Here is an 18549-nt window from a genome sequence, read left to right as displayed (position 1 = left end):
CTTTAACGAGTTGTCCTATATTAAAATGAAATTATGCTTTGTGGAAATCCATATTAACAATTCTTGTATTTATCATATCATATGTGATAGATTCGAAACTAAAGTAGATCCTTTTGCCAAGAGCATCACATGGCCAAAAGGATTGGACTAACGTGCTTATGTCAGATTTTAGTATAGTCTACGTTCGGTCACAATTAAATTTTTGCATTTTTTATTTTTAATCTTTATAGTTTATATTATGTACTAGTATCATAGTATGTATCATATTTCAATTTTGTATATTTAATTTATTATTTTTGTTTCAATTATAGTCTTTGAAATTTTAGAAACATCTAAATTTAATCTTTATTTTTTCGTGGGTTCCAGTTAATTCAACTGGTAAAATCTCTGATAATTGAATAAGAGATCTGAGATCTACACCAAAAACTGATTGATGTATTAGTTTGACGATAAAAGAGTTATCACTAGAAGTAGATGTCATATGTTGAAACTCCCTCTAAAAAAAATTCTTTAATGTTTCTAAAAATCAGATATAACACGAATTTTGTACCTAAACAATTATTAAAGTTAACAATTAGGAAAGATAAATGTTATCTGTAATAAAAGCTTAGAGACACGTGAGTCCAACATTTAATTTAAACTAAATTCTAAACAGATAGGATTGGGACACATTGTGGTCCTTCATGTATGTGTTACATACAATTATAAGAGCAATTATGCGTAGTTCTGAATGTATCATTTAAAAAAATATAAAAACATTTTAATAAAAAAGATATAATATTTTAAAAAAAGTAATATCAATAATTAATTATTATGGTTAATTAGACTTTCTCCTTAACTATAACACAGTTGCGATGTCTCTATAAACTTTAAAACTAAAATCATGTCTACTTTTAAGTCTTAACTATTGTTAATAAACACTTTACTCACTAACACTAGAAAACGCTATAAATTTTTTCAATATAAAAAAAAAACGTGCCTGACAGAAATTTAAGGTTTTTTAGTTAAATTTGATGGAAACCTAATGGTTTGTCAGGTTTCAAACAGATTGTTTACCATCCAAAATTTAGAGAGACATTGTTTAGTTTTATAGTTTAAAAGAGTCATTACTACTGTTGCATTTGCTTTGATGAAATTGATTTTTCATTAAATTTGTGGATATTTGGAATGACTAAAATTGCTGGTTAATCGCTTTACCCAAAACTCATTAGCCCAACCACCACCTCCCAATTACGTTACTCATCACAAATTTTTTATCCAAACTTCTTATTTAAGCAATTTAAAAAAAAAAAATTATGAAAAATTAAAAAAGCGATTAACTTTTTCTTACACTTTTTAAGTTTCACATAAATTTTTTTTAAAAATAGATTAATAGTATATGCCCTTAGAGTATACATTAACTGAATCATTTTATTACAAATATGCAATTAGGAGATGAGAAAATGTGAAAAAATAGTAATTTTTTTTTAATAGTATTTTTACTACACCAAAATAAGTATACTACATCAAGTGTTAATACAACAAAATTAGTATAGTGGTATTAGACATAATATCACATCTAAAAATTAAAAGTCGTTGCAATAGTAACTTAAAAGTAGTAAATTATTACATTAATAATAATAATTTGCAATAATTTATAATTTTCAGTGGCAATAGAGGCTTTAATACTAAATTGAATTTAGAAAATATTTTGCAATAACTTAAAAAAAAAATCTCAATAACTTAAATTGAGAAAACTGTTGTAATAACTTTATACAAATTATTTTTGCAATATATTACGATAGAAATTTCAAAGAGATAGCTTATTGCAACAAATATAATATTGCAATAACTAAATATTAATTATTTTACAATCTATTGTTGTGACAAACATGAAGCTGCAATTAATATATTATGGGTTGTGTTAACAGGTACTGTAAGGTGCTCGCTAACAATTTTATTGCAGCTTTTTGTCTATTTTTGCAACTTTTTGTCATTTTTGACAAATTTTTAGCAGTTTTTTTTTAATCATTTTTGACAAGCCTTTTAATAACCTTTTGTCATTTTTATTAAGTAGGATCCATATAGGGAAATCTTTCCTATATATTACCATTTCCTATATATTATTACAATGATCTAATACCAATTATTTTATAATTTATTGTAATAAAAAAATATAAAACAATTATCTATTACAATAAAGATATTGTTGTAATAATTTGACCCAAAATTATTTTTGTCAATTCTTTGCAATTTATTGCAAGATATTCGAAATAGTAAATTGTTTATTGCAACAACAAATATATTATTACATCAAAATTATCATTATAATATTTAAGTTTTATTGCAACAAAATTTTTTTTAGCATAAATTTATTACCTCAAATTTTATTGCAACACTTCGCATAAACTATTACAGTAATTTTGATATTATTACAACAGTTTTTTTGTTGTAATAAACATTTTTTTGTTGCAGTGTTTCAAGAATACCAAAACAATTAAAATTTTGTTGGCTATCTAAGTTTTCCCTTATATATATAAAAAAAAAAACAGTAAATTGGAAATGTGAAACAAAATGGATAATTAATTGAAACCTACTAAAAATTAGTCAAAAAACCTATATATTATACTAATGTTTACGTTTGCCAAGGAGAGTGTCCTTTTTTATTCTTTCTTGCTTTAAAAATCGGTGCCCATCCTTACCTGAAGACAACCTTGTATAAACAGAACGGGATGCTACTAGCCCTACAACAACAACAACTTTTTTAGACTCTCTCAGATAACTGTCTCTATCTCTCTGTGCTAGCAATTTTAGCATCTCTGAATAGTTGTGATTGATCACCACGTGCAGCAACAGACAGCCGTACGATGATACCCTCAATTAAGTTCACAAAACCATGGGTCAAACTCCCGAAAACCACCTTATTATTTGATTAAATAAATAAATAAAAAGATTACATCATCTCCTCTGTCAGATATAGGGAATTTTGGGACCCACTTTCCTTCCCCTGAAGTCTTCCGCTTTAGAAACTACTCCCCTACCAGTTACTACCTCCTTTTTGTACACGTGCCACGTTTACTCCCTCGTATAAAGTTTGGTTTGGTTGAAAACAGACAGGATTTTGTTGTAGGTAGCCAACCCATATAGTCTGTACAACTACACAACAGCACTACACACTTTAGAATTAAATTTAGATCTCTCTCGAAATGCATGTGATAAGTTACTTAGTGGTGTTTTCCTCTTTAAAAATGTTAAAAATATAATCAAATTTATAATTTTTGTTACAATTGATCATGTGATAGGTTGTAAATGGTGTTTCTCTCTTTTTAAAAAGTGAAATGCTAACGAGTGTTAATAATTCATTTGAATAAAATTTTTATGAGAAATAAAAAAATAATTAATATTTTGATAACTTTTTTATTTTTTATAAAAATAATATTAAATTTTTTTTAAAATAAATTATTAACAAGTGCGATGACCCTTTTAAAAAAACACAACAAAATTCAAAATTTTTATCATAGCTCACCGCATAATAAATTATGACGTGAAGAAAAAGTAGCATGACTATTTCCACTGCCATAACTTGCCAAGTGACAAAATTTTATTATCGTACTAGCTGTGTTCTCTCTCTCTCTCTCTCTCTCTCTCTCTCTCACACGTATCTTTGATTTAACTTCCGTACAGACTCATCATTTCTACCAGAGCGCTATGGAGTTGAACTATGGTATATTACAATAAAAAGTCATCACCTCTGGCCTAAATTAGGCCTAATTGCTTTTCCTTGATTAAGAAATGGATAAATACCAATGGATGATCTAGAACTTTGGACTTTGGAGGTCATCAATGCTTCAATTAACTTGATCTAAGCATTTGGGATTTAATGCCTTTAAAATTTATTTATATTAATCACCTAATGACTATCTGCCTTGATGACATTTCATCAATGCCTCTCTAGTTTAATGGCATCTAGCCTTTAATTATGAGGTTAGGAACAAAACCCATATGGCCTCAAGGTCTTTAAGTTGTTTACTTAATTTAAGATAATCTCACTACAAGTGATAATTATTTGTCGGATTCTCCTGTTTTTATTATATATTTTGACATTAAAAAAAATGAAAAATAAAAGCCCTTCTCTTGTGGAGTGCAGGAGTGGTCCAGCTAAATGCTAACTTCAGTGGTAAGTACACCCTATTTTGCACGTGAAGTTATCTTTGTGAGAGAGGGAGGTTGAAACAGTAATAATGAGAAATGACAATAGAATAACCCAAACTTTGTTTAAACTACTTGAATATGAATACATCTTAATTATGTTAAAATTTTACCACCTAGAGAAAAGGATTTATTAGCTTTAATGTTTTATTGGGTCGAAAGGGAATCATCTTTCATTCTTTCTAATGATTTTTTTTTTAATCTTTTTGGCTGTGGAAAAGTCAAGAAAAAGGTAAAAAGAATAAATAATATTGTTTAGCAATTTTAGCTATGTTGATTGGTTACTATGTTTGCAATGATGAAAGGCTATCTCGATTAGATTTGAGGTTTGATTAATTAGGTAATTATCATTTGACCCTACTTTAAAGTTTAAAGTTTTACTATGGCTTCAAAAGTCTTCTATCTAATTTTTTGAGTGTCGAGAAGTCAAGCAAAAAGAGAGACAACCAACTCTGATTCAAAGCTATCTTTAGTACTCATTTCCTTTCCATCTATAGCTTTGATTGGCAAACAATAAAAGAAGGAAAAAAAAAATTCACATGAGGTGAATTGAAATTTGAATCGTTCAAAGGAAACAAGTTTCATTTGTCAAACTCAAAAGCATAAAAAGCAACTTCTCTCATTTATGGTTTTTAATTTCACAAACCATTGATGGGACCTTGACCCCTGTATACACCTTACCCTTCAAGCCATGCATCAGACAAGCAACACGCCTAGAGTAACGCTCACGTTTTGTTAGAAGTCTCAAAGTGTCAACCTCCAATTGAATTCCCCAGGCATCATTCACATGATAGTTAAACAAAATTTTCAATTTGGTTTGGGCATAAGAAAAGAATTGAACTCATACTGATCCGATCCATTGGTCCAGTGTATATTATAAAATTTAAAATTTAAATTTCTATTGATCCATTTTTAATGCATACATTGTATTTGTATGAGTAGAAACTAATTTTTAATTAAACTTAGTCCCTTAATACCATTTTCAGGTTGGTAAAAGTGATGTTAAGAGGATAAGACTAACTTCTTGAAGTGATAATCTGATTTCGTAGACTAGGGTAGGGGTTTGGAAACACCCCACTTAAGAAGATTTTTAAGAAATGCTCGAGTTAAACTAGTCCAGAGCAAGTCATATTGAAGTAAAGTAAATTGAAAGAAATATAACAGATTAAAGCCTAAACGATTTGTGAGATGGCGTGTTCCTTGACATCAAGCCTAAACGATTATCCTAATGCTAAATTGATTTGAAGCAGGCAGCAATTCAAATAAAAATTAAATGGACAACTAGATATTGTATCAAACTTGATAAATACTTTATTTAATAAGATCACGAGTATAAAGGAAATGAACTTACACGCATAAAGTCTATTACAAAGCCTAAGGACTACTTGATTTGCCTAAGAACTATTATATCTCCAAAGAATCTAAGTACAATTGATCACGAAAGTGCTTAGGTGTGTTATTGGTTGTGTACTTGTGTGTGGTGTTTTTTCCTTGTAGAATCAAACCCTATTTATACTTGAGACTTAAACAGTTATGCTTGATTTCGTTTTCGACGTGTTGCTTATCGGTTGTTTATCCACCGCCAAGTGTCTTGTTATTAACAAGGCTTAATAACCTCTCTTAATCAATTCTAGGCAACTGCCACCTTGTTGCTCTCGGTTACTTAGTACGTGTCTTCATGTCTGATGCCTTAGATAACCACTAGAGGTGTTTTTTTTACTAATTCTTCAAAATAACTACCCACTTTCCTTATAACTATTGGGAACTCCACTAAATTAATGTAACTTGTCATTCATTTGGCCTTAGTTATATGATCATTTCTAACCTTGCAATTATGATTAAGCTTCTTTTCCACGTGGCCTTGCCCTATTCTACTATGTTTTGTCGATAAATAAATCGTTTGACCCAACACATATATGTATGTATGTATGTATATGTATATGTATATGTATGCGTGTGTGCACGTATTAAAGTTATATTTGATTTTATATATTATAAATGAAATACTAATAATGTTACTTGCCAACTTGGCTTACAATTCTCAAATATATATATATATATATAATATTTGAGTCACTACTAACATTGAGTAAATTTTTTCGTAAGTTCATTAAAGACCTCTTTTTATTTCTTTACGAAGCATGTTTTTTATCTTATTTTGAAAGCTTTATATATTTAGTTATCTTGATAGGTTTTCATGTTTCATATATATAAGAGTTGCATACATTTTCTTTTCCTTATTAATGTAATTTTTGGGACTGTTAGAATATTAGAATTAATTATCCGACTATAAACTTAATGATTTGTGTATAATGTAATGTGAATTTTACTTTGAACATTTACCATTTTTGGGGGGTTATATTGAAAGAAATACAAAAAGAGAATATGAGTAATTTTGGTTGAGCCGATTCATTAACGACTAGATAATTGTTATCAAAATAACAATCCATTTTAGTTAGGCTCATCTTGTCCGCTACCCGATTAGGTTAAATCTAAACCCACCTGACCTGACTTGTTGGCTAGGTGTTTGGTTAATGAAATCCCACTTTCTTGTTCACCCTTTCCAGCAATCTAAGGTAAAAATTATAGGAAAGCATGAACTTGAACAATTTTCTTACTTCATTTTGACTTATAAACAAATTGATGCAATAATAGGAAAATGACAAATGCGGTTAGGATGCCTCAATCACAAGTAGTGCAGATTATGAACTACTCTAGGTCAAAAGTAGTTCAGTGCTTCTAATTCAAAACTTTATCTGGGGCCTCAATCCAAGGCCTATCAATCAAACTTCATCAAATATATTATTCACTAATCGCATTTCTTTGATAAGTTTTAACTCCAATTCAATTTTAAAATATATGACAGTTTGTTTCCCTTAAAAAAAATGTTTAAAACTCAAATATGGCCTATATGATATACCAATGGCACATCACAAAGCATACTATAAAGCTTATTGTGTTTCCTCATTGATACATACCCCAATCATATTCCTTTCCAAAAATTTAATGTTATTCTTGGTAGGGCCATGACCACATTAACCTACCCCAAAAGCTTAGGTCTTATGCGTGCTGTGTTAAATATCTAGTTGTGGCACATATGTTTGGGTGGACCCAAGGAGCTAGAGAATTGATTAGGCTTTTTCACATGGAATTGAACAAAAGGAAATCACATCTTTTGGGATAAAAAAGTAAAGAGAGAAAGAAAGCACCATAAAGTATAGCGTGTAAAATCTAGTGAATCATAAATACGTAAATTTTTTTTTAAAAAGGGTCAATGTGTGAAAAGAGTTGGACCTAGAGGCTCTTTTTCCACAACGATATTGATATTTTACTCTCCTAAAGTGTGAAAACAAAAAATGCAATAAAAAAACAGGAGATTCGAGGGTCTTTTTCTATGCTAGGGAAAGAGTGGAGAAAGACCCTTTGGGGCATCAATTTCAGAGAGATTAAAAAAGGCTTTGTTCAAAGTGTGGAAGAGAGAGAGAGTCATAGATAGACCAACCGTGCAAGTTATAGTTTTGAAGTGGTGGCTGGTAAAAGGGGAGAATTTTTTTTGAGTATGGGACCCAATCTTTTAGGGTGTGTGAGATGTTGCGCACGAAAGCAAAAGCCATCGAGAAGTGGATGTGCACACGTGCACACACATTTTGACAAAACCCCAAAACAAAAAAAACAAAAGCTTCCTCGGTAAAACAATAATAGTAATCAATAATCAATAATCAATACGCAACTATAAAAACTACTCCTACTTATCAAACACAGAGTATTAAATATTTTTCTTTGGCTTTGATGATAAAATACAGTGCTAGATGTCCAATCAGCAGGACCAAACTACCCTAAATAGCAAGGCGCTATTACAATCAACAGCTTTCATATATTAAAAAAAAAAAAGGTGCACCCATATGTGATTTTTAACTCATTATTAAAAATAAGTTTTTTTTTTCCTTAGAAAAAAACTTATTTTTAGTCCTTTGACCCCATGTTAAGGTTGAATTAACAAGGCCACATTTGGTTTACCTTAATGTCCAATCTACTATTTGATTAAGTCCAATTTAAAAAAAAAAAACGCAATTATGTTTTTGAATAATTAAGGAATACTTGGTAATTACAAGCTTCATTTTATTTAAAAAAGAATTGTTCTATGGCCCATAATTTTTAATGATTATAATTTAACTTTAGGCACAACAAGGCCATGCACACTAAGAATTAATATAGATTCATGCATAATGCAAACTTTTGTCACTCAATTATTTTGTCATGTACCATAATCCTAGGCTTCTCAAAATTAAAACTAGAGGAATAAAATTTTCTCAAAAAAAAAAAAAAAAACTAGAGGGATAATTATGTAAATTGAATAGTGCTTAATACATTAAAAAAATATATATTAATAGGCCCCTATAAAGAATAAACCTTGGTCTTGAATAATCACATGGAAGCCAAGTCATTGCCGTGTTTGACCTCAAGAGCGTTACTTACTCAAAATTAAATACTTTCTATATATAAAGATTTGGTTTTTCATTACATTTTAATTTCTGGGTTCAGTTTTTGTTAAGCTCTCCAATCTTCTTCCAAGTTTTCTCGTGAAACTTTGCATTTTCTTTGCCGAGAAAAAGGAAAAAAATAAAAAAAGAAGAAGAAGAATTTTCATGTTTGTGAATGAAAAAGTAAGAGTTTTTTGATCGAGAAAAGCAGAGATGAGAAATGGGAATGGAGATTCAAGAGCTCTAAACAACGCTTTGGAGACTATAAGCGCTGCTGCTACTGCGATCGCTTCAACTGAGAATCGTGGTCCTCAAGCCACAGTTCAGGTATAAAATCTTTTTAAAAATCCAATCTTGTTTATCTTTAGCTTTTGAATTGGAATTGGATCAGTTTGTTTGATTTAAAAGTTGATTTTTTTTCTTTGATGTAGTTTTAAATATGAGATTTAAGATCTGTTTGAGTTTGGTTCTTGGTTTATACTTTTGGCCTTTTTAATTAATCGTATAGTAATGATTGGTTTTTCTCTCTCTTTTTTTTTTTTTTTTTTTTGTCAATTATTGAGTTTTTATGGTAATGAATCAGCACTGTTTGGTTGGCTTTTGAAAAAAGTTTAATTTTTGTTTTGTTTTTTGAGAAAAAGCTGTGCAAATTCTGCTTTGGAAATCAGTGAAAGTGTTTTCCAAAGAGCTAAGTGAACGGTGTTTTGGAATTCTTTTGTGTAGTCTTAATAGAAGGTTGACTTTCTGATGAGGAAGTATGATGCTTTGGTTTGTGGTAAATGAATTTGCACAGTTTAAGAAGTAGCTTTTGGTCTGCTTTTTTAGGTTAGATTATGTTCCTGACATTCTGGGTTTGTAAGAATTGCTGTTGAAGTTTGTGAAAGTGTTGGAATTGTGCCTTTTTACTGTACTGTTGGTAAGTAGAAGAAAAGGTTTACTAAAAGGCATGAAATGTGTCTCTGTAGAGGCAGAGTCACTGTGATGGACGTTGTAATACAGAGAAGACTTTTGAATTATATATGGGAAGAATGGTTGAATTGCACTTCATTCCTGAGGGTATGTGTATCATGGGAGAAGTGGTGGTGTAGAATCTTCAGGCAATCGGAAAATAAAGAAATAATCTATATATTCAAGACCTTGGCCGTGTCTGAATAGGAGAAACCATGTCTTGGATATCTTTGCTTCGGAACAAAACAATTAGAATTACGGGCAGAGTTGTGGCTCTTAGTATAATTCTCTCTCTCTTTTCCCTTCTTTTTTCTTTTTTCCCCCGGGGGTTGTAGATCAAATTTTTTAGTGATGGGCTTGAGCTGCTGGGCTAATTTTTCTCAACGTTTTATATATCTGGGTATTATGGGTGGCTCCTTAATAAAGAAGGCCATTTTACAGTATATATGGATTTGAATACATTTGCAATCAAAAGTTTGCTGATCCATGAGTGTACGAGAAATGTTGCTTTTTAAAACAAGCCAAAAGAAATTAAATTAAAAAAAAAAAATGTGGGGGGGGTGGGGTGTTGTGGGGGGCACTGCTTTAGTTATTTATCGGACAAACTTCCTGCAGTAAGTTTGATGATAAGAAGTGCACTTTCATGTTTGCTTGAGATGTTTTTGTATTTTGAAACTAATGGTCATCTACCAAGTCAGCACATCTGTACTAGTGTCATCACGTCTGTGGTTCTGAGCAAGCAATTTTGGAGATGTTGAATTTCGCTGTATATGCATCTTCTCTCAGTGAAAAATGGTTGCACTCACAGGAAGGAAATAAGGGAGTCCTAAATAGTTAGAGTACTCTTAACTTGAACTTGATTGTATCTAACAAGCAGGCATTTAGATGTCTGATAACATTGAGTTTTTCCTGTTTTCTTTTGTGGCCTATTTGGCTTCAAAATATACAGGGGCATTTTTCAAACTTCAAAGTGGTGGTTAGTCTTTTAGCTCCAGATGGTGCTAAATGATGTTGTGGTTTTTCATGATATGTTTGCAATTAAAACATTCCGTATTTACTCCTCAATTCACCTACGGTTTTGCAAAATATTAGAGACATGAGATATCATGTTTTAAGTTTTAAGATCCCTCAATTTTCTTAGTTTAAACTTTAAAGATAAATGTAAGATTTTATTGAAATATTCCTGTTGGATGTCATTATTTATTTATTCTAAGGGCTGAAATTTACTTTGAATTTGATGTCAATTTGTTGATATGGAGTGAAGCTGGTATTTTTCTTGTACTTAATGATGTTTTTTTCATATTCTTTGGTTACTTGCAGAAGAGAAGATGGGGAAGCTGCTGGAGCTTGTATTGGTGTTTTGGATCTCCTAAACACAGAAAGCGAATTGGGCATGCTGTCCTTGTTCCTGAAACAACAGCCCCTAGAGCTGATGTTTCAGCTGCAGAAAATCCAATCCAAGCACCAGCACAAGTACTTCCCTTTGTTGCACCTCCCTCTTCTCCCGCATCATTCCTTCAATCAGAACCTCCTTCTGCTGCACAATCTCCAGTGGGTATATTGTCGCTCACTTCTATTTCTGCCAATATGTACTCCCCAGGTGGGCCTGCCTCAATTTTTTCCATAGGCCCTTATGCCCATGAAACTCAGTTAGTCTCACCACCTGCTTTCTCAGCTTTTACTACCGAGCCATCAACTGCTCCTTTCACTCCACCTCCTGAGTCTGTCCACTTGACTACACCATCCTCACCTGAGGTGCCATTTGCTCAGCTGCTTGATCCCAACCTCCGTAATGGTGAGGCTGGTTCGAGATTCCCGTTATCCCATTATGAGTTCCACTCTTATCAACTTCACCCTGGAAGCCCTGTTGGTCAACTAATATCCCCAAGCTCTGGCATCTCAGGTTCAGGTACCTCATCTCCTTTCCCTGATCATGAGTTTGCTGGTGGTGGTCCCCTCATCGTAGAGTTCCGAACAGGGGACCCTCCCAAGCTCTTGAACTTTGAAAAGCTATCCAACCATGAGTGGGGATCACGTCAAGGTTCGGGTTCGCTGACACCAGATGCTGTAAGGCCCACATCTCGTGATAGTTTTCTTCTCAACCGTCAGATGTCTGAAGTTATATTACACTCACGTCCAGACAAGGGAAGGCGGGATAATGGGATTGCTGTTAATCATAGGGTGTCGTTTGAGCTAAGTACGGAAGATGTAAAATGTGTTGGAAAGAACTCATTGCCTTTGGCAGAAGCTGTATCAGCGTCTCTAAAAGATGCTACAACTGCTGAAGGAAGCGATGCTACTGATGAGATTGTGGAATGTAATGAGTGCCGTGTTGGTGAAACTTCCTATGATGCTCCAGAGAAAGCTCCTGCTGATGGGGAGGAGGCAGAGAGGCATCAGAAACATCGGTCCATCACTCTTGGTTCTGCTAAAGAATTCAATTTTGACAATAGAGATGGAGGAGACTCTTGTAAGCCTAATGTTGTCTCGGACTGGTGGGCGAATGAGAAGGTTGTTGGGAAGGAGGGTGTTCCAAACAAGGATTGGTCTTTCTTCCCTATGATGCAGCCAGGTGTCAGCTAACTAGTATACACATCTCACTCAATACGTCCTTGTTCATGGAGAATTGCAGGACTTTGCAGGATGGCTTTGGATTACAGACCCGTTTGCAGCAACCCAGCACCATAATTGCTGAATCCAATTGAAGAAAAGTTTTAGATTTAATTGGAAGGTCTACTGCATTGCTGACCCAGGTATGAAGGCTGTTTTTGTAGTCCCTGGCCTGAAAATAGGCAGACTTTGTCATGACATGTATGGACTATGGATAATGTATATTTGTTTTTCCCTTACTTGAGGTTGAAATTAACAGCTGCCTTTAGATGTTTTTGTCGTCAGCCCTTTTCAGATGTAATATATTGATGACAATAGAACAGTCATAATAGTAATAACAAATAAACAGCACTGTTAATGATAGAATTTGACATCTAAGAATATCACAGTATGTACAAAATCTATTGCAAAGCTTATGGTTATTGGCACAGTTTCATTGGGGCTGAACATGGCATTAAGCAGAATTCATTCATGCGGTGAGAGAAGACTTTTGTGAATGAGGTTCAGATTTCCATGTAAATATACCATACAGGGTCTCAAGAAAAGGTTCAGATTCTTTGATCCCAGATGCTGTACTTTCCCACACGCGTATATCTTGATGTTTTCTTCTAGAAAATGTTTCATATTCTTTGATCCCAGATGCTGTACCTCCCACACACGCATATCTTGATGGTTTTCCTTCTCAGAACTAGGCTTTTGAACAAAGAATGGGATCCTGTAGATGCCGTGCCGTGCCTTCCATCTAGTTTAGACAGAGACCGAAATCTGTGGGTGCTATATATCTATGTTCAGCCATGACTCATGGGCTCATGGCTCATTTGACAAATCTGGCCGACCCAGCTCACTGTGTTTGGTTTGGCTTTTTTGGTGGAGCCTATTAACTAGTATGCTTATATATAGATTTTTAGAGGTCTATTTTTTTTTTTTTTTTTTGTTGACTAAATCAACAAAAAGCTAATTCGAATTAAAACTTAGATCTTGAACCCTAACCTATGAGTGGGTAGCGTGGTAGAGATGGCCATACCAATTTAATTTCTACACAACTAACCAAAAAATCTTATGTTATGTAAAGATAATAAGAGGAAACTGCACTTCAGCTATTTGTGGTTTGGATTTAATTTAAATTAGTGTATAACCTTGTGCATATGTACAGTTACAATTAAAAACAATCACAATTACACGGTTCAAATTATACTTTTTTTTTTAGAAGAGGTTTAAATTATACATGGTATTAGTTTACACATTTTTTTTTTTTTTATAATCATACATTTCTAAAATATGTAATGATTTATCATTTTATATATATGATTTAGAATATAATTGGAATTATGATCTTTAGTTTTTGTACTCAATATTCCACTTGCCACAAAATTTTTTTTAAAAAAATAGATGGACATGTGGTGCAAAATTGGACTCCAATTGTATTTGGAGTCTTGAATTTTTATACTCAATGATTCACTTTGCATAAAAATTAAAAATTAGATGGGACATGTGACACAAAATTGAGAATACAATTGAAATCTAATTGGATTTTCTCTAAGTTTTAGCTTTTAATATACATACATATATGTGGGGCTAGAAAATCGGCAGCCTTGGCCCATTCCAAGCCAGGCCCAAATGGCCCATGCCGAGGATGCATGATGGGTCCGAGGATGACCCTGTCCACGGGCGTCCGAGACCTCGGAAAAACACGAGGACCACCATACCAAAGGACTTTTGGAATATCCGAGGAGGAGAGGGCCCAGTGCCACGCGTTGGCAACAGAAGTACGGAAAAGGGGCAAGCCCTGGGCGAATTGTCACCTCGGCATTGAATACGCTCACCTAACCCTTCTGGCCGCATTAATGGGGATGTAACCTCTTGACAGGGCAACATCGATCAGGGTGAACCACCTGAGCACGGATATGACCTCTGATGGGACAGACGGTCAGAAGAGAGGTCAATAGATGGTCAACATGAGGAGGAAGAGAGGGATATATAAGAAATGGGAGCAAAGTGTAAGAGGGGGGGGGGGGAATGAGTTTGGAGAGGAAAAAACCTCATCGGCCATGGTCCGAGGAGCATCCTCCAATTGTAAATTGGTCTTAGTATCTTTCAATAAAAGAAAAGTAGTTTATGCTTCATGGAGGCCGGTGAGCGCCTAAACCTTGAATCCACTCTCTACAAATTCATTGTTCTGGGTTCGTTGGGGCCTGGGGGAACCCATATCTTTTGGGCTACAAAAACGGATCCTACACACATGTATGAATTATAATTCTTAAAAAAATAATTATGAATATAAAGTGAAATATGTAAAGATAAATGAAACCTTTTGAAATCACAAAATAAATTGCCATTAATTACTTTAGAGTGAACAAAATAGAGCAAAAATGTTAAGCCACAATTTTTTTTTTTTTTTTTTTTTTTACAATTATTGATTAGATAAGTTGTAATTAAGTAACATCACTCTACTTTATCAACTTTGTAATTTTTTTTTTTTTTTTTTATATCTTAAAATTTATTGCAAAGTCAAGTTGCTAGATGCCCCGATGAATAATAAAAGATTTTTTTTTTTTTTTTTTATGGGCACAACAAAATCTCACACTTTTTTTTTATAAGACCTTTGTTTTTAGTTGTGATGAATTTTGTTTTAATTTTTTCTTTTTTGGTTTTGTTTTTGATTTATGATGGGAAAATTCTCAAAATAAAAGTGTATCTCCCTCTTTCACGTAGGCAAAATAGAAACAAACGAAAAATTGTCTTGTTACCAACTATATTTGTCACTATAATTCCATGATATTTGGGTTACCTTACTAACGCTATTTCACACGTGAAATATATGTTTATGACACTTTTCATGACAAATTCTAAATAACAGGTTGTTATTGGTAGTTATTAATGGATAAAAAAGTAATTTAAATAATAAGTTTAAATTAGTACTAGTAACAATCCATCATCTAAAATTTGTTGTAAAAAAGTTATAAACGTAACAATTTTCATTTCACAATTATATTCTTAGTACTGTAAAGATAAACAATAAATTTCTAAGAATGTTAAGACACAGCTTGTCAAGTTGTTAAATTGTGATTAAAATAACATAATTCTTTAACCGCTAACCACATTATTATTGTTATTATTATTGTTATTATTATTAATCAATAATAACCCATCAAGAGTTATGAAAATAGTGGTAAAAAAAATTGTTGCGTAATTAAACATGTCAGCTGCCTGCCCACACACTCAGCCTCAGCTGCCTGCCAACTACATCAGTTCAGGCTGTGCTTCCTCAATGTGCCAAATATAGGGTCCAACTTGGTTGGCTACATTTTCTCAAAAATCAAAATTAACTTCAACACACTCTCTATAAACTATTTATATTTTCTATTGTTGACCACTTTACAAGTTCCTTCTTCCCCAAATTCTCTTTTTCACCTTATAGAACCAAACCCCTCTTTCTCCTCTTAATACTTAATAAAATCCCCACATACTTCTTCAAAAATCCCAGCAACTAAAGTATTTTACTTTCCAGTTTCCATTATCTTTCTCAGAAATCCAGGAATTCCATTTCCCAAGGGCAGTTTGGGAATATTTGTAGACAAAAAAAAGATGCCACCTTTGGCTGTACCAAACGGGTTTCGGCAAGCCAAAGGCGGCGATTCAAACATCGTGACCGTTAACGTGGGTGGCCAAATCTTCCAAACCACAAAACAAACCCTAACCCTAGCTGGCGCCAAATCCTTGTTCTCTAGGGTTTCCGAGTCGGACTCGGTGCCTTTCATCGATCGCGACCCCGAGTTGTTCTCCATCATCCTCTCTCTCCTCAGAACCGGTAATCTTCCATCAAAGGCCAAAGCTTTCGATCTCCAAGACCTAATCTCCGAATCCCAATTCTACGGCGTCGAAACCCTAATCCTCAATTCTCTCTCCAACCCTTCACAATTCGACGCCTTTAACCTCGAGAAATCGCTGATTCTGCCCCTCAACGGCCGCGATTCACCGTCGGCGATCTCCACCACGCCGTTCGGGTCCGTACACGTGGCGCACGGAAGCAAGATCACCTCCTTTGATTGGTCCCTGAGGAGAAAGTCAACGATTCTGACTCAATTCCCGGCGGTGGACTCTTTGCTATCGATTTCGCCGTCGGTGGCTGCCGCCGGTGCCACCGATTTCTCGGGGCTCCAGATTCTCGACCTCGAAAATGGTTCAGTGAAAGAGAGCTTGAATTGGGAGAACGTGACGAAGTCTAGCTCCACTGTCCAAGCAATCGGGTCATCGCCGGAGTTCTTATTCGCCAGCTTCGAATCGGGTCGGCGAAACTCAAATTCGATCTTGGTTTATGATTTGCAGACATTGAATTCGGTGATGGAGATTGGTCATAATGAAATTTACGGTGCTCAGATTGATTCGGCGATACCGGCATCAAAATTGAGTTGGGTTTCTAGTTATAGCTTGTTAATGGCATCTGGGTCTCACAGTGGGATTCAAGGTGTATTGGGTAATGTCAAGTTTTGGGATATAAGGTCTGGGAGTGCGGTTTGGGAGCTGAAGGAGAAAGTTGATTGCTTTTCGGATGTAACGGTTTCCGATAACTTGTCAGGGATTTTCAAGGTTGGTGTGAATTCCAGCGAGGTTTCCTTTGCGGATTTGCGGAAAATGGGTGCCGAGGATCCATGGCTTTGTCTTGGGGATAAGAGGAAAGCAGTGAATGGGAAGAAGGAAGGTGTTGGGTGCAAGATTGAGAGTCATGGGAATCAAGTGTTTTGTAGTAAGGGAGGGGATTTGGAGCTGTGGAGTGAGGTACTGATGGGGTCTTCAAAGAAGAGTAAAGATGGGTTGGATGATAGGGTGTTTAGGAAGAACTTGATGGGGAGAGTGAAGGATATGGGAGGTTCCAAGGTAACAAATTTGGGTTTTGGAGGGAATAAGATGTTTGTGACTAGGAAGGATCAGCAATATGTTGAGGTTTGGCAGAGTTCGGCTAGGGTGTTTTGATCTCTAATTTGTGTATTAGAATCATTATTCTTTTTTGTAAATTAGTTCATAGTTTGATTTATATGTAAGCGATTGTCTGCTCTGTTGAGTGTAGGGACAAAAAATTGTTTATAAAGGGTTAGTTCTTTGATATTGATATGAGGTAAGCTATTCATTGTCTTCATGTTTTGTTTTCCCTGCATAATTTGAAGTATACTTTTTGTTATGATCAATGAAATTAAAATGGTACTTGGCAACTGGTTCTGGCAGATGGGGTCAGTTGTCCACTCTTTCCTGACTAGTATATGGTTTTTAATTAATGGAGATGAACCTGATATATTATGTTCTTCAAATCTTTGCTGATATGGTCTCTTTTCATCATTGTTATTTGTTGTGATGGCTGCATTTTCTGAACCGATCTCATGTTGCTGTATGTATTTGGGCGTCTGATGCTACTGAAAGCTGAAGTGATTGAGCTTCTGATGCCTACTAAAAGCTGGATGAAGTGATTCCCTAGTTATGGACAGACATCTCTTCTATTTATTTTTTATTTTTGAGATAATCTCTTCTATTTATTAGATATGCAATCTTTGTTCTTCTCAGATGTTTCCTTGCTTAATAGTTCTCAATATGTACAAAAATATATACTCCTTAACATGCTGTTGTCACTCCTTTGTATATGTTCAAATACATAGGAATTTCTCATTGATTTGTTTCTTTGCTGGTCAAGTTTTAGAGACTATTAGTTTCAATACTAGATTAAAATAGTGTGTATCTGCAGAATTTATGATCATAAACTTGAATACTTGTTTGAAGGAACAACTGGGAATCTTTAAAGGAGTGGGCACATCTACTTTGAAGGATACCCCTCCAATGTCTAGAGAACAATATTGAGCACATCACCAAATATAATTGCTTGTGATTGAAAAGCATCGCGTAATTTTGTCTTTTAATTTGCTGATAATGTTTACAGCTACTAATTCTATTTTGCTAAATAATCCATTGATAGAGGGTACATACCATACATCCTTACAATTTTTAACCTCATTTTTATTTATTGAGAAGCATGTTTTATCCTGTACTATCCCACTCAATCAGTCTGTGACTCAAATCAGTCTGTGTCAAGTTACCTGTCCATTGCTTACAGCCTTTCTTTCGGCCTTCATTTATTTCAGTGTGTCCAATCCACACAACACATTGATTACTCCAACCGTTTCTCTATGGCCTCACCCACTTCTACAAGTTCCTTCCTCGTAGCATTACCCTCGTATGTTTTATAAATATGTCATTTTAACAAACCAAAAAAATTATTTTATTATTTTAACATACTATTTTATAATTCATCATATATCACATATTTTATTCTTCAATT

General features: G+C 33.9%; 2 protein-coding genes across 3 annotated transcripts; both read left to right on the top strand.

Annotated features, from left to right (window-relative positions):
- The first annotated feature begins 8616 nt into the window (after positions 1–8616).
- LOC111988098 (uncharacterized) lies at positions 8617–12593 on the top strand. Of its 2 annotated transcripts, XM_024019861.2 has the most exons (3): positions 8617–8996; positions 10938–11217; positions 11293–12593. In XM_024019861.2, exons 1-3 carry the CDS (start codon positions 8883–8885, stop codon positions 12198–12200), a joined length of 1302 nt encoding a protein of 433 aa, XP_023875629.2. In that variant the 5' UTR covers positions 8617–8882; the 3' UTR covers positions 12201–12593. The 2 variants fall into 2 exon arrangements, with proteins under 2 accessions (XP_023875629.2, XP_023875628.2); XM_024019860.2 differs by having other exon boundaries at positions 10938–12593.
- Positions 12594–15530: 2937 nt separating this feature from the next.
- LOC111988102 (BTB/POZ domain-containing protein At5g41330) lies at positions 15531–17361 on the top strand. Its single transcript, XM_024019865.2, has one exon. The coding sequence runs from the start codon at positions 15813–15815 to the stop codon at positions 17196–17198; it is 1386 nt and encodes a 461-aa protein (XP_023875633.1). The 5' UTR covers positions 15531–15812; the 3' UTR covers positions 17199–17361.
- The last annotated feature ends 1188 nt before the right edge of the window (positions 17362–18549 follow it).

The sequence above is a fragment of the Quercus suber genome, unplaced genomic scaffold (genome assembly GCF_002906115.3).
Source record: "Quercus suber isolate HL8 unplaced genomic scaffold, Cork oak 2.0 scaffold_365, whole genome shotgun sequence".
NCBI lineage: Eukaryota > Viridiplantae > Streptophyta > Magnoliopsida > Fagales > Fagaceae > Quercus > Quercus suber.
The sequence above is the reverse complement of the archived record's forward strand: the minus strand, read 5'-3'. Positions and strand labels throughout refer to the sequence as shown.